This window comes from Megascapheus bottae, chromosome 27 (assembly GCF_031878675.1).
Source record: "Megascapheus bottae isolate mThoBot1 chromosome 27, mThoBot2.hap1, whole genome shotgun sequence".
NCBI lineage: Eukaryota > Metazoa > Chordata > Mammalia > Rodentia > Geomyidae > Megascapheus > Megascapheus bottae.
This window is the reverse complement of record NC_143535.1, coordinates 1,533,944-1,550,771: the sequence shown is the minus strand read 5'-3', so window position 1 is coordinate 1,550,771 and position 16,828 is coordinate 1,533,944. Positions and strand designations below refer to the sequence as shown.

General features: G+C 48.3%; 1 protein-coding gene across 1 annotated transcript in view; it reads right to left on the bottom strand.

Moving 5' to 3' along the window:
- Positions 1-782: 782 nt before the first annotated feature.
- The window catches only part of Cntn5 (contactin 5), a 154,674-nt gene continuing 138,628 nt past the window's right edge, over positions 783-16,828 (bottom strand). The window contains exons 19-22 of the mRNA XM_090319231.1: positions 8,985-9,168; positions 8,662-8,774; positions 4,362-4,530; positions 783-3,526 (exon numbers count right to left, since the gene is read on the bottom strand). Of these exons, the coding sequence (XP_090175357.1) occupies positions 3,426-3,526; positions 4,362-4,530; positions 8,662-8,774; positions 8,985-9,168 (567 nt within the window). The 3' untranslated portion in view covers positions 783-3,425. The remainder of the gene's footprint in view (positions 3,527-4,361; positions 4,531-8,661; positions 8,775-8,984; positions 9,169-16,828) is intronic.

Below are 16,828 nucleotides of genomic sequence, written 5' to 3'. Positions count from 1 at the left end.
GATGGCCGCTTCTCTGCACCTGGTCCTTCACTCAGCCGTGCACCTTGGAGATGAATCAGGGCTGGTGGGATTGACGGGGAGGCATAAATCCCTTCAGAACAACTGCACCGCTTTGTGTGTGAAAAGACTGTAAAGCCAATGGTTGTGTAAGCTGGACTAGAACCTAAGAGGCAGCTTCCCCGGGGAGAGGGAGCTCCCGGCTCGGAAGCCTCTGGAAGCTCTCAGACCAGCATTAAATTTAATCCAATTTACTGCTCACTTGCCATGTGCTAGGTACTGTGTTGCCAATGCTGAGAAAAAAGCCCAAATGGAAACAATTCTATCTCCAGGGGTCTAAGTGGCACAGAAACATTTTATAAACAAGATAATGGTTGATCACCTGGATGGATACACTGACAGGTGAAAGCCACAAAGAGCAAACCGCCCTGCCAGGAAAGATAGCACTTGGCTTAGCTCACAATCGATGGTTCCAAATCCAGGAAATGCGAAAGTATGCATTTCACACTTTCTGTGTAAATCTGAGTAGAAATAACTCAGGAATTTCACCGTGCACTCATCCTAGCTATTCTGGTTTCTTCGCACTTTTTATTCTTGGACATAAATTTAGCTTTCCAAGTTGTAGCTGCCTTGGGTATCGAGGGGGATTTTTGAGCCTAAAACCGTCACAGCATGCAGACTCCTGGCAGAGTGGTAATTTTCAGTTTGGAACCATTACCAGTAGTCACAAGCATTCTGTGCTCTGCTTGAAATGATGTCATTTACGGAGCTGACAGGAGAGAAGATAAAAGTCAATAAAAACAGAATTCTTTATTAAAAAGGTCTAATGTTACAAGAACAGTACACAGAACTATTATCTGACTGTGCCTCCCACACGTTATATACCGGCATCTATCGTTTATATACAGATTGTATACAACAGAGTTAACCATTTTCCACAGAGATCACAGCATCTTCTGCTGGGGCTGCAAAACACCCGCTTTCAGGAAAGTCCTAATTACAAGCACTGTTTTCTTTGCAATTCAATTGACATTATACAAAAATACAGTCTCTTTAGTGACTTAAGACTGTGTGGTTTTGGTGCCATCCAGGAAAATGCTTTCATGGTTTTGCAGCTGAAAAATAATGGACCCTTGGTAGGAATGCACAGTAACAAAGATGCAATACCTAAGTCCATCATCATTGAAAATTGTTGGTTTATGATGCCAAATACACATTTTGTGTGTGTGTGTCGAGTAATAAATAACATCCTAGCCCTCTGACTCCCGGGAGAATGCAACACCAGAAAGTGTCTGTGAAATACTAGCAGGGGTGTGTGCACTGTCTCCAATCAATCTGGAGTATGTGTCGATTGGAATTTGCCAGATATTGATACATTCCCCTGGATTTTGCTTTGTAATATTTAGTAGAGAACATCATGGAAGGGCCTGCTTCACTGAATATGTAAAAATTCCCATTTTGCCTCAGACGCACCTGCGGTTCTTAGGAGTTATGGCGTTCTTGGGAGAGCTCACACTTCTGTGTGAACTCTTCCGCCATGGCTCCAGGAGCGTGGCAGCCTCCCGCCCCAGGCGGCCTTCAGGAAGGACACTGGGCTGTTGTGTTCCACAGGTTTAACTCCGTCTGCACCGCCTACTCCAATCAACTGGCTGACACAGCTTTGCGATGCTGTCGGAGGTGCTCAGGGCTGTCTGCCTGGCCACGACTGTCACCACGGAGGAAGAGCCTGGGCACCTGAGACACCCTTTAGGGTTTGGGGAGCGCAAATCCTAATCTCTGGTCTGGTAATGCAGATAAGAACCTCTAGGGCCTCTGCCTGCAGCTGGGTATCGTTGCGGACGCTGTGGGAGTGGATGGGTGTAGATGATGCAGAGAAAGGAAGAGGCCTCTCGTTCTCACAGGGGCGCCATGGTGGGCCTGGCTTCCCCACCAGCCAGGTGTCACCAGTGTCTTTCGTGATTTCTTCATGGCTATGACATTGACCTGGCCCACCCTGTGCTTTCTAGAACTTCCAGGTCATGTGTGGGCAGACCCGCCCTGTGCCTGTCAGTCACCATCTCCCGCCACTCACATTCAAGCAGCCTCTTCCCCTGTGGCCTCAGAATAAAGGACGCACAGCTGGTTTGCCTAGGTAATGCCACTGTGGCACCATGAATTAGGAGAACAGATTTATTCTAATGTGTTCTCTTTATTTTGGAAGTTGGCAAGATTGTGTAAACGACATATTTGCACTTCAAAGAATCAAAATTTATTGTTATGCTTCGGTGTGTGTGTGTGTGTGTGTGTGTGTGTGCATGTCAATGCTTCAGTGTGTGTGTGTGTGTGTGTGTGTGTGTGTGTGTGTGCGCACGCGCGTACATGTCAATATTTGGGCTTGAACTAAGGGCCTGGGCCTTAGCTGTCGCTTAACTTTTCTGCTCCAGGTTGGTGCTCTACACTGAGCCACAGCTCCACTTTGGGATTCTGGCCAGGTGACTGGAGATAAGAATCCCACAGGTTTTCCTGCCCAGGCTGGCTGTGAACTGAGATCCTCAGATCTCAGCCTTCGGTAGGTAGGATTACAGGTGTGAGCCACGATGCCTGGCTTCATCCACATGCTACACGGAGGAATAATTGCCTCCACAACCAATTTTCATTGTCCTCCCAATTAATTTGCAATGACAGGAAGGCACTGGCCTTGATTCACAATGTTTTGACAAGCCGTGGAGGAGTGGTGGCTCTGCCCCAAGATCACTGCATCTACAAGTGAGCTCTCGAGCCTTCCTGTCATCCTCGCTGTCAGCCCTCATGTGTTTTTGACTTTAAACTATCTTTTGCTATTAAAAATAAACATTTACTGTATTTGCAGCAACACGAGACAGCGCTTGATGGAAAACTACCTGGCTCTGAGCGCGTCCTGAGCGAAGCCCTGCAGCCCGTGTGGGAAGCACGCCAGGAGAAGCGATGCAGCATTCCTGGGTCATCAGATACTTCCTTGACCACACTGTGTGTGTTTCTCCTAGAATGGAATGGGCCGCACCACTAAAGTGTTTTCCGACCTCTCTGCTGGGCTGGCAATTGGAATAGCAGAGGGAGGGAAAAGGAAAACACTGGCCCCAGAGTCTTCAGCAATTTCCATTCTCTGTGCTGGGGTTCGTGTCTGAAGCGGATCTGTGGAGACGCCTTCCCCAAAAGACCAGCGGCACAGCTCAGAGCCCTCAGATAGAAAACCAAACCCCAACGTATTAAAAAATTAAGAATACATTTGACTGAAATTTCCTTTGCTTACAAAAGTTCATTTCATACAATGTGCATATTTTGTAACTGGACTGTCCTCTCAAAGCGAAGCCTGATGAAGAAGCAATGTTGCCCCGACCCCGTGCACTGCACCGTGCAGTTCCATGGGTTCAAAGCTCCTCTCTGCGAAGCAGCCCAGGAGGTGGCGGGTCTCACCAGGAGGCCAAAGGGAGGAGCAGGGCCACGACGAGCGCTGTCCAGGACGACCAGGAGCTGGTGTGCAGTCGAGACTGTGCACTCGTGATTTTACCCCCTGAGGCAGAGAGAGAAGAATCCGCGCTCAGACCTTGAAGAGAGCTCACCTAGGCTCCGTCCTACTCCTGCCAGCTAATGACGGGGGCGCAGAGGCACGCCCCTTGAGTTTTCTCTGTGAACAGGAAACTGCACCTGCCTTATGCGTGACAGGTGGCTGTGATGAACTGTATCAAGCATTTCTGATTTCACAGACAGCAAGGGCTCAGCAAAAGCAAACACGTATTCACAGCGATGCAAATAAAAATAGCCACCCTGGGGTCGGTGGCTCATGCCTGTAATTCTAGCTACTCAGGAGGCTGAGATCTGACTATCACAGTTCAAAGCCAGCCCGGGAAGCAAAGTCCAAGAGACCATGAGGCTCTTATCTCTAATTAACCACCAAAAATACAGAACTGAATGTGTGGCTAACGAACAGAACTCTGGCCAAGTTTAAGCCCCAGTACTGGCACAAAGGTGTAACAAATCAAATGTATAATCTGTTTGGAAATCGGTAAACATTGAATTGTAATTTTCAAAGCATTCCTTTACATTTTCCATTGTCTAGCAAAACGATACCAGGCAGGTAGGCGTGTTAAGCTAGTGCAGTGCCAGTTTAGAAGCAATATTCCAAAAGCCAAGTGTCTGGGTACTGAGCCTCCATAAATGGGTGGATCATGATGAAACATCATCCCTACATGGCAGAAATCCTGCAGTGTGAGCAGCTTGCCACGGCTTGCATTCACGGCAGGAAGTGGAGGGAAACAGGGAGATGCATCTCAACGTCCATCGCTCAGTGCGATGAGAGCCATACCATCTTGCAGCCATCAAAATCTGCCTCCCCTGGGCAGCCTCACCTGAATATGAAGGCACTCGGATTTGGGAGCTGGCGGCTCCGTCCCCCCCTTCACTGTAGGCCCGCACTTCAATGATGTAGACGCCGGCCTCGGGGAGGGGGACCACGGCCTGTGGCTTCTGGGTGAGGATGATGTCACCGTGGCTGTGACCCTCCTGCCTGTAAAACACCTGTGGGCCACAGCAGAGGCTGGTTCAGCGGTGGCCATGCAGGGACAGCAGTGAACACGCATGGGCAGTGTTCATCACTGTCCCAGATAAGTGCACAGAGCACACCGCTTAGACACGTGAGCAAACGCCACGGGAGCACACGAGGCACTCTGAAGCACAGAAAGAGTCTAATGTCAGAGCGGGTGGTGCCGAGTGAAGGGTTTCAAGGTAGAGGGTTTACCAGCTTGAGAAGAATTCAGACCATCCCAAGCACATCACGGATTTGTGATGCAGACACGGGAAAAGTGGGCTGCCAGGGCACAGGGCACGGAGCTGCCCATTGTTCAAATGAGCACTACCCCGAGGATAGCCTCTGAAAGCTTAGCTTCAAATGGAAAGGAGGAAACGGAAACGCAGCCAAGTGTAGTAATACGAAGTCCTCAACCAGATCAGAAACTGCTGGCAAGTGAGAGCTGTGTCCAGTTGTTCTTTCAATGGTAGCGTGCTTTGTGGTGAACTGGTGTTTGAGTAGCCGTGGGTAGCAGAGTGAACATTTTCTTCATGTATGTACATGGTGGCAGAATTGAGCTTACATGCATGACAAAAACCAATTCCAACCAAGACTCAGAATTGTCCAGTTCCTGTGAGAAAACGAGGCAATACGTATGCTTAGAGAATTCACGCAAGAATTCTCTGGGTGGGTGGCTAGGTGGCTCCGTAGAAGGCAAAGTTATTGTTTCACAGTTGTTTCATTCAGCGTGAACCTGACATGTGTTCTTTTCATTTGCGTGTGTGTGTGTGTGTTTTGTAATTACTGGTGTTACTAAACTACGATTTGTTTGTGTAGTGGAGAAAGCAATGGTGTGGCAGTCCTTCAAATCTGGATTCAAAGCCATTTTCTACAGAGCAAGTCAAAGAAGCAAAATCAATATCTGATGAGGAAATCTGGGCAAACTGCTAGGCTTCCTCACACTGGATTCGCCCTCCTGTTTGGTGGAAAGAATGTCATCGTTTCATGGTGGTATAGGGAATGAAATGAGAAGGGGCATGTAAGATTCCTCAGTCCAGGACCTGGTGCTGGGTGAGAGAAAGCTCAGCGCAATTGAATCTCACAGGATGGACTGATGGGAAGACAGACAGGTGACAAATGCTTCTGTATCATCTACCTACCTACCTGGTGTCTGTCTGGCTACCTACTGACCTATTATCTATCCATCTCCAGCTGTTTTGCAGAAACGAAAGTTTACAAAAGCAGTATTTTCATAGACAGAAGCCTAACGATTCTTGACTTTGCTCTTGGCTTGTAGTATCTCATTCCCTTCATCTTCTATGGATTTTAATGTACTTGGGGTCTTTGCCGGAAAAAATGGCCTCTCCTGAAAGCATAGCACGTTCTGAAATCCCTTTGGGAAGGATCCTATGGCTTCGGTGGGAATACAAAATAGTGACACCATGACTACATAGTTTCTGGGCGTCTGGCTGGTGACAAGCACAGGGCATCGGCTGCAGTTTCAGCAGAGAAGACAACAGCGCGTTTTCTTTCCCAGGCCCCATCACCACCCAGCGCAGGACACACAGCAGAGCCGTGAAGTGCAATGCTGCAGCAGGAGCTGTCACTGCACGGAGTGACTGCTTAAGTGAGACGTGGGGAATCAGGACACCTTCTGGAGGAGGCCTGTGGCAGTTTCTTAAAAACTGACAAATCGACCAGGATTTATGCTTCTGAGTTTGACTAGCTCTGTGATGAATGAGAATTTGATCATCTACATGAGGCAATTAGAAAGGAGATTTATGAGAGGAGGAAAGGGTGTAAATTGGTGAGGATTGGCAGGGGAGTGACTGTGTTGGAGGACACTGTTGTTATGGTTTAATAAATTACATGTTTTATGACAAAGGAAAACGCAGCCGGCAATGCATATCTAATGTTGCTGTAAAATCCAGAGTTGAAGAAAAATTTATGGATCAGCTGAGATTTGGGAACAAAAGATAGAGGCAATGGGAAAATCATCGGTTAATGGTCTCGAAAGGAATCTGTGATTAAATGAGGTCTTTATCAATACGTCTGGGAACGCGCCGAGGTAGGCATGCAGGGGAGAGTTACATCAGGTGAATGGTTTCAGAGAACTTGGGCCCGTTTTTAAGTCCTGATGTAGAAAAGACAAGTGTGAATGAGACAAAGTCTAAGGAGTTATCCAGATATGCTAGAAATAGTTATGGACAAGAAGGAGGCCAGGGAATTCTCTGAGAATCTAGACATTGGTGGATCATCGGTTTCCATGACAGCTGTCTTTATGCATACAGGAGGTTGTCTCGTGTCAAGACTGCTCCCGAGTTATACTTAAAAACCAGAGAGTGTTGGATTTTCCCAAACTACAAGCCTCAACAATTCAACCGTTTCTGCTGTTGTCCATGGCATGAGCTGGAAATGAATGTTCCATGTATATTATGGTACAGAAAACGGATGTGAGTGTGCCCAAAATGGAATGAATTTCTTGCCAGTGATGTCTGTAAGTGTCCATACAAAGGGTGGACCCTGTTCAAGCGAAGGCTATCCCCTCCCCTCCTCTTCCCTCCCCTCCCCTGCCCTGCCCGCCCCTCCTCCCCCTCTCCCTCCCCTGAGTGTCTCCAGAGCAGTCAGTGTGGATGAGAGCTGTGCTCTGATGTGAGTCTGTACACCCACCCCAGCGTTTCCACAAAGTCTTCCTCTCATATGCTTGACAGAGGAGTCACTGTTTTAAAAGAATTTACTATGGAAAATATGATGCATCACCAGATGCAGATGGAAGAAGGAGGATTGGCAGTCATTATTCCAGTGAGACACAGGAGAGAGGCAGTGCCTCACACTGGGGACGGATAGAAGGTGGGAGAAGAGCATAAAACCAGAGAGTGGGGAGGGTGGATGCGGAGGGTGGGGGTGGGAGGAGAGGGGCGGGGGGGGGGTCTGTGCTCCTTTGCCTGGGGAGATTCTGCCTGGCCGGTCCCTTCTGGGAGACAACGTTATACTTCTACTCATGTTAGACGGGGTTATGAACGGATGGTCCACATTTCTGGCCCCTAACCGTGGAGGAGCAAATCTGCTTTAGAAGAGAAGTCAGAAGGCCCGGCCTTCAGAGGAGGCGTGGGGAGGATCTGGACGCTGACTCCCCTGCCACCTCAAAGGTACACTTCACGCCCCGGGGCAACAGGGACAAATCTGAGTGCCTCTGGGTTTGAGTGTGGTTGACTTACACTAAGAAAGGCTACACGTTATCTTAAGTATTGGGAATGGCTTATCATAAAATATATATTTCATTTATACCTGCTTCTGCTTCAGCTTTGGAATTTAGCATGTTAGACCCAACATATTCTGTTACTATCTCTGATAGAAAAAGCCACCTAAAATGATGCCTGTAGTCTAAATATTGCCACAAAAATTTGTTCACATCTACTGTAAACCCTCACACTTTTGTGTGGGGTTGAAGGCGATAAATACACGCTGACATTGTGGAACAAGAATTTGAAATGAAGCCAATTCAATAGGTGGACTGCATGTATTTTAAACAGGCAAAATTGCTTTTCGACAGCAAGCTGGGGATATTTTCCTGGTGCAGGGCTGCTGTTAGCACATGGCCAAGTGGCTGTGTGGCCTGAAACTCTGGGGGACACAGACGGCCGTCTTCCTCCCTAACTCTGCCCTCTCTGGGTTCTGGCCTGGCATTAGAAAACTCTTCTGCATAGCCGGGAGAGGTGACTCACGCCTGTAATCCCAGGAGGTTGAGATCTAAGGATCAAGGTTCAAAGCCAGCCCAGTCACAAAAGAACCTGAGAGTCTTATCTCCCATTAACCTCTAGAAAATGGGAAGTGGGGCTTGGCTCAGGAGCAGGGAGGTAGCCTTGAGCTGAAGAGCTCAGGGACAGCGCCCAGGTGGAATTCAAGCACTATGACCAACAAAAGAAAGAAAGAAAGACAGAAAGAAAGAAAGAAAGAAAGAAAGAAAGAAAGAAAGAAAGAAAGAGAGAGAGAGAGAAAGAGAAAGAGAGAGAGAAAGAGAGAGAGAAAGAGAGAAACTCTTCTGCATCTTAGTTAACGTAAAGTGTGCCTGCCTCAGTTTCCTCCCCTGTTCTCCTGACACCAGGTTCTGGGGTGAGTGTGAGGGCTGGGGAGGCACTGACCTTATAACCTGTGACTTCAGACTCGTTGGCCAGGGGCTGGACCGGCTCCCAGCCCAAGGAGACCTGCGAGCCCTGCTGCTCCCACTGGAGGTCGCTCGGGGCCTGGCTGGGCGCTGAGGGACACACAGCAGAGGTCAGCCTCATTCCGCGGGAGATAACCCTATCCACCACGACAAGCAATGGTCACCGCCGCTTTTGGAATTCAGACGTCAGCCTTGAACCAGGCCTCAGAGTCACAACTCCTTCCTTGACTTGGCTCATCATGGACCCCGCGTGGCTTCCAGGAAGGTCCCCCCACCCCGGCCTGGACCCTGGCCACTCACGGGACTTCTTGGTGGCCACGCTCACTTGGCCGCTGGCTGGGCCGTAGCCGGCGCCGTTGTAGGCCCTCACGGTGATGTGGTACAGCGTGTTTCCCTGCAGCCCCGTCAGGACCACGAAGGACTCGTTCCCCCGAGTCTTGACCGTCTCTGCTGTGCCCTCCTCCGTGTCCTTCCAGTAGCTAACCTGCCAACACGACAGAGGGGTTGCGTTAATGACAAAGGGCCCGCGATCGTCACCACCAGGGCGTGATGACGATGGGTGGAGGCGGTGCCCTAGGAAGAAGTCCCCCCACAACCCGGTCCCCCACACCACTCCTGCAGAGCCAGGAGCGGGGCTGCACCCTGCAGGCAGGCGAGAGGCCCGGCGGACACGCCTGGGCTGGCTAAGGGAGAGGCCAAGACAACGCTGCTCCTCCTCTGTGGGCCACAGGAGCCACCGCCACGTAGCTTTGACACGGAATGTTCTGAGCAAGGACACACATGGTATCTCTCCTCCCTCTCCTCCCGCTCGCTTGCTCTCTGCCTCAGTCCTCTCCTCTCTGGATGTGTTTTCCATCCAGCCGGAGAATCTCGGCCATGGCTTTTTGCTGGTCAGCCTGGGGCCTCCATGCAGAGGCCAGTCTTCCTGCTGGGCCTGTGGCTCTGCAGCGTCAGGTAACGGGGCAGGCATTTTGTGGGTGCAGATTGCAGGGGCGCTTCCTGACCAGTGCCCTGAGGGTCTGGGCTGGGGGTTCCCTGCTTTTGTAAGGCTTCGTCCTCATCCGGTGTCGGGCGTGCAGAAGGGTTCTTCAAACATCACCCGCCAGCCTGACTCTCAGCACTTTTGTAAATGGCTTCATAGATGTCATAAACAGTTTGTGCTGAAACTCCAGTAATTCAATCCTTTACTACCAAGCCTGCCTGAAGGACCTGCACAGATCTTAATTCGTAGGAAAGGAGCTTAATAAAGTGGTCAAATCCTATTTTGTAACCCCATTTCCCACCGAATTGAAAGCACATTATAGCTAAATGGCAGAACTTCAGAAAATTACCTTTGAAAGCTAGGAAGCTAGGAGCCAGGGAGCCTATCTTTTCTATGCTGTGGCCCCATTATTTCCTATTTCAAGAACTATCTCATCTTGCTCAAGAATACATTTTTAATTATTTTAAAGCTGCAAAGTTGGCTGATATGCTGCTGGGTGGAACAAATGCAAAGCTCTCCTGTCAGTGCTACGTCTCACTTCCTGGTCTCTTCCAGAAGCCACGACTCTGCTATCACTTCTTCCGCCTCGCCTAAACATGTGAGACCCCAAGCCGAAAGAGAGCAGAGAAGGCATGGGGTGCCGAGGGGCAGGGGACCTGTGGAGTCCAGTGAGGAGTGGGGAGACTGGGAGCGGGCTGTGGGCAGGGGAGACCAGGAGGAAGGGGGGACAGAGCGTGCTTTGAAGACGGGGCAATGGCACGTTGGCTGGCTGTGGGCAGCTCCCAGGCTGTCCTTGGCTGGGCTCCACTGCACGGAGAAGGAACTCCCCAGTCCACGTCCTCGCCCAGGATCGCACATCTTCGCCTGGCGAGATCTCTCTGCATGCCTGCACCAGCGCCTGCCCCGGCCCCCACTCAGAGCCGGCTAGGGAAAGGCCCACGGTCCACTGCAGTGCCCTGAGTGCCGCTGCCGGCTGACAAAGCTCCTTGCATGCCTCCCACTCCTCCAGTTTCAGCTTCCCTGAGAATTCTCCACGACATTTCCCCAAGGACCACCCCCCCCGCCATGTTCTCTGCTGCTGAGTGTATTATAATCACTGCTGCTTGTGGTATGAGTGTGAATTATCCTCATCCGTCTGCTGACGCTTTCCTTTAGGATGGTACAGGGAGACAGTAGCTGGCCTACGAACGTGAAGAACAGGCGGGGAAGGGAGCTGTGACACCCAGAGTCTCCAGTCAGGAGTGGCAGCTGGACAGGCTGTGGGGCCCGGGACACCCAGCAGTGTCGCCATCGCCAAGGTTTTGAGCACGGAACCAAACGACGTTGGGTGAAAGGTCATGTGGAGGGCAAACGGCGGTTTCCCATGTTAACATTTCTTAAAAGCAGCACGGCGTTGGTGACTCACGTCTGTCGTCCTAGCTACTCGGGAGCCAAGATCTGAGGACCGCGGTTCAAGGCCAGCCTGGGACACAAAAGAGCATGGGACTCTTACCTCCAATTAATCACTAGATACAAAAGGGAAGTGGCTCAGGAGGTAGGGCAGTAGCCTTGAGCTGAAGAGCTCAGGGACAGCACCCAGGCCCAGAGTTCCAGCTCCACAACCCACCAAAAAAACCACACAAAAAAACCCCAAAAAGCAAACAAACAAACAAAAACACAAAAAGAATTTCTTGAAAGCTTGTAAACTGGTGTCTGCTTCTAAGGATAGCGATTTTCTTGGGGGTTGGGTGCTCTTTCTTTGGGGACCTTTTCACTCTCCTTTTCTGGTTGTTGCGTTTACTTCAAAGACTCCTTTCTGTCTTCTCTAAGGACACATATTTAGGGACAAATTCCCTGCCCTGCCCCTCCAGCTTCTTATCCCACCTCCGAGCCTCACGGCTTCCTCAGTCCCCTGCTCTTCCCATGGGGTTATTTCTCAGGCTTAAATATTTAGCAGTATCAAGCATGCCTTTGCATCTCACTGCTTCCAATACATATCTTATCTTGGGGACTTTGTTCTTGACTATTATGGTCCTCTGTGTCTTGAAATGTTCTTGAAATAGAGACGAGTATTCTTGTTTATCTTGTGGAGATGTAGAAGGATATATTTAACAATGTCTTCTGATCTGTAAAATAAGCTTTTACGAGGAAAAGAATTCACGCTGAGCCTTTTCGCTTGTCTTCTCCGGAAGATTTCTCTGCTGTCTGTCACTGATTACCAAGTGGAAAGGGACTGGACCCCACCTCAGCCCCAGGGCTGGCTTGGGGTAGATGAGGGGAAGGGTAGCTGGCTGCCGGCACAGCCCTCCAGAAGACAGGGCAGCCTGGGCCGGAGCTGGGAGGCCAAGGTGTCAGGAATGGCTACAGTGTGTTTCACTGAAGCAAAGATGAAGAAGGAAGAGGCCAGAGGCTATTTCCCTGCTTGCTTGAACCTAGAAAATGGGATTTTGAGGCTGGGTCATTGCACAGAGATGAAAGGAAAGAAAACAGTGCCGTAATGCTTTAGTTTCCTTGTGATGGCGATGGGAGCTTGGTCCAGGGTTCTGCGGCTCTGAGTACACACATGCTTCCACGCTGGTCCACTGCCTCTCCTAAGCACAGAAGCGGCCCTGAGTGGGGACGGGGGCTAGAAGCAGAGAGTCCCGCTAGCCCACCTTCCCGTCCAATCTTCACCCTGCTACTCCTCATGGCCAGGGCGTGGCGGGGGCAGGGGCTCCCACGCCCAGTGAGGGAGGCTTTCCCCAAGCCAGGCAGAGGCCCTGACTGCTGGACCTGATCTGTCTCCAGTTTCCTCATGTCCCGAGTTTTAGTAGTGGGTATAGTTATTAAGTTGACAATTCTCAATCAATGCACTGTGATGCACTGGTTGATAAGATTGCATGCAGATCCCGTGCTTTGCGCCCAGAGATAATTTTGTCATAAAGGAAGGACACAATTTAATGAATCAAATCAAATAAATAATGCTTCAACTTTTGAATATTTATGAGGCAATTCAATAATGATGAGAGGATGTGAAATGAAGTTTAGAATACAACAGACCATAATAATGGATATCATTTATTGAATAAATTTGTATTTAATTTTGAGATGTTATTTTCTAAAAAAAAACCTTAAAGATGATTCTCTACAATATAATTCTATTGTTAACTGCATCTCGTTCAGTAAGAGTCTTTAACACATTAACTTCCTTCACATGCTTTACTTAAGTGTCCTAAAAGAGTACATGGAGTAAGAAAATTCTGAAATCACTGTATTCTGACTAAACGTAATATCAAGCATTTGTGAGATGACCTGTAACCCTGTCTACTAGCACATGTTAATTAAAGAATAAAAGTTTTAATCAGAAAGTTAATACTTTCAGGGAAGTTGTGATCTTGAAAAGGTGATGAACTTCATTATATTATGAGATGCTGGAGATGGAGTGAGCTGCAGCCTGTACGCCTAATGGATTAATTAGAAAAGACTGAGAGCAGAAAATCAGACATATATCCATCTGAAGATGTTTGAAGTGGAAAAGGTGCTATAAAGATAGAAGTGGCACCTCTCGAGTCAGAAAAACAAAATGAATAAAGCCCAGGTTCATTCGTTGGGAAGACTCGATATTTTATAAATGTTTTATGAGAGCGATCTGGTGATCAAAAGAGACAAGGTGATCAAAAGAGAGCGGGAGGGAAGGCAAATTCCCAAAACAAACCAGTACAGATCTGAGGGAGAGAAAAGAAATACTGGTGGGAATCTGGACAGGCAGTGGTACAATTTGGAAACGTTCCACAGCAGGGTGGAGTGTGCCCCTGAAATGTTCAAAATGCACAAAGGAGACTGTGTTTGTGACCATTGTGTTGGAATTCCTCTAAAAGTCCCCTTCTTCCTGGTGGAGAAAGATGGAGACGGCTGTGTCTCTGGGAGTGGAAAGAAAGCGGAGTGGCTCAAGTAGCGGCATGTCTGCCTTGCAAGTGTAAGGCCCTGGGTCAATTAGAAACAAAGATGAAGGTTATTTTGTGCCACCCCAAATCAAGGTAGACCAAGAGAGGGATTACGACACCTACGCTAACCGAGACCAAGACTTAGAAAACCAAGACGTCTGCTGGACAGTGAGGGTGGGCGGTGCTCTGAACAGCGGGCACAGGCTCCTCTGTGAGCTCCGACGATGGCGCTGGGCGCCAGGAGACGCCGCGTGAGCTGTGTGTGCACAGAGCAGTGTGGACAAACCGGCAGCGCGTTCCAGGAGAACCATGACCCATGCAAACCGCAGCGAGCGGCCGAGCAGTTCCGTTAGCATTTCTGCTCTTTTGTCTGTGGAATTTTTAAAGCCTTACCTTGCACGAATCCCCTCGTCCATTGAGAACTAGGCAGCCAGTCAATGGATACTATCTGCTCTTGAGACACTGTGGTGTCTTTTATAACGCTTCCTTTTCCTTGAGGTGCTCCAGTACGCCGTGAAACATCTCCTTTTCCAGTGCGTCAAGCCAGCTGCGGTCTGGGCCTGTCTGCTCGTTCCTCACGGATCTACTACTTCCAGGCCACCCACACATCGCCGGATTAAAACATAAACCCAGTCTTCCAGAGGAAGAACTGCTCGCAGTTTAGTGGTTCTCAAGTGGACTGTTCCACAAACATGTCGACAAAAAGGAATCAAGCAGTTGTAGAATAAAATGAAACAGACGGTTGCCGACACTTGCGATTTCATTTTCAGCATACACGTGCAGTCTGCGGTGGGCTGGAGGGGTGGCTGTCTGAGCTCACAGACGCTGGGGCAGGGGCAAGGAAACACCTCCTCCTCTCCATAAGCATCACACAGCAATGGAGCCATTGTGATCTGCTTCTCAGCGTGTGGATGCGCGGAGTGATGTTTAATCAGTCATGTCCTAGTGTAATTAATTGTCATTTGCTATCCGTTGGATTAACTTGTAGATTCATAGACATAGTCTAATTCTAAGAAGTAGAAACAAGAGGGTTTTTTTATTGTATTATTTGCAGTTATTTCTTTTTCCTCCGCTGGTGTATTCCCTGATGCTACTGCTTTTAGTCGTGGTGCCCTTTGCCTTGTATGTAAGTTTATCTGACTTGGAGAAGGAAAGGGGAATCACAGAAATGGTGGACACAGAGTGAATGAGCTCCATATGAAAAATCTATTATAAAGGACTGCTAAAGAACTGCAGAATCAGTTTGGGAAAATAAAAACTATGGTTTTTTTTTTCCAGTTATGGGACTTGAACTCTGGGCCTGAGCTCTTCAGCTCAAGGTTACCACCCTACCCCTGGAGCTACAGTGCCACTTCCAAAAACTAAGTTTTTATCCTTGACTTTTAAACACTTGAACTTATTGATGTTTTTTAAAATGCAGCTACACTGAAGGTAAAATAAAATCAATCTCTGTGACCATTAAAAAAACCCAGAACTACAGAAAAAGGAGTAATTAATTTGTTAATGAATTATTCCACAGGGGAGTAACTGAAATACTACATTTTCGACTTGCTGAATTTTGAAAGGCCATGGCTTCAGTCTCACAACGTATGAAAATAAAGGAAATAGAGAGAAGGGGAGATGAAAATTGAGAGTTTAAGAATCCACAGAATTTCTAGAAAGAAGTAATAGAATTGTCATCTTATTTTTCCTCTTACAGTTTAGTTTTTTTTTTTAAAAATATTCTTACTTTCTTATAATGAAGCCATGAGACTAAAACATCTGCTACCCCGCCATATGTGAAAGAAAAGAAAGAAAAGTGTCTTTGTTTTGGTATTTTGGTGACTGGCTTTATTTTAGCTGCTGTTTCCTTTGAACTCAAATCTGACCATGGGTTTGCCGTGTGCGCCCTCCCTCCCTGACAAGCACACTGACTGCATTCGCCTGCCATGCGTCATGTATGGCGAGACACAGCCAGCCATGTTTGTTTTGCCTCCTGCTCTAATGATTAGCGTCGGATCATAACGAATAAGAACAGAGTCTAGTCCCTTCAGAAATGTCACCACAACTTTAAAAAAAAAACCAAAAAACACATTTTGGGCCTTTTTGGTGCAATCCATAAGTAGAAATGGCCGTGGTGACATGTCTGAAATGAGGTCCCGAATTACCGATCCACAGGAAGGCTGCAAATGAATGCCAAGTCTCACACACTGCCCACAGAAACTAGCAGGGTGCCACGGTGGCTGCGGTAAAATGGGACAAACTATCTTCTTCCTTTTTCCTCTTACTAAGAAACACTGAGAGGTCTAGAATTGAAACAAGGACACTGAATACTTGTCCCTATGATGCAAAAAATTGCATGGTTGCTTACTGTTCTAATGATTCCAGTGACTAAGAAGGTAAAAGTACAGTTCATTCTCTGGCAAAAAAAATAACAGACACCATAAACTTGTAGTTATGGGAGATCATTCTGCAGTTAGAATATAGAATACAACGTGTAACATTTATAAACGATGTCCATTGAAAAGCTTTGCTTCCTGTTTCTCTCCATAGCTGCAGGTATTTTACTGCCAGTTCTGAGGAAATGGGAAGTACTGAAGGAGAGCAGTCTTTGCTGTCACAGAGGCTGAGAGCCCTGAGGACCAGGGCTCTGAGCAAGCCTGGATGTGTCATGGCACATGAGTGTATGGTTCCAGTGCCTCTCTGCATTTTCTGTTGGTCTTTTCTAGTGCCTGGCATGCCTGATTCTTGAGGAGTGCTCAGTGAGTGAAGGAACGCAATCAAGCCATCATCTCACATTGCATTAACTCAGTTTCTTTCCTTGCCTTTGGATCTAGCAAAACTAGATGAGAAATGATGAGATTTGGCCTTCTCCTCTCCTTTCTTGCCAGACTGACTTTGCTCTGAATCTAAAGCCCTAGCATGCCCTGAAAGGCAACCGTGCTCTGACCACCAAGGATGCACTGTTCACAGGATGCTGTGGCTCCATGGCGTTATAAATTCAAGATGTCACCCAGTAATTTACCTTCAGAGCCGTGATGGAGATGGCATCCCGCTCGGGGAGTCATGCTTATTCATGGATCCAAAGTGCTCAATAAATACGACACTTCCGACTTTCAATCACACCATCTATCCTCAGCTAGAAAGTCCGCGTATCTCAATGTCAAGGCTGTCCACGTTTTGTTTTTGCAGCCAGAGCCCCGCTGGCAACTCATGAGTAGACAGTGAAAACTCTCACGGGCCTTTTCTGGGAGCTGCGGTGAGGTGGGCTGGGCTTACAG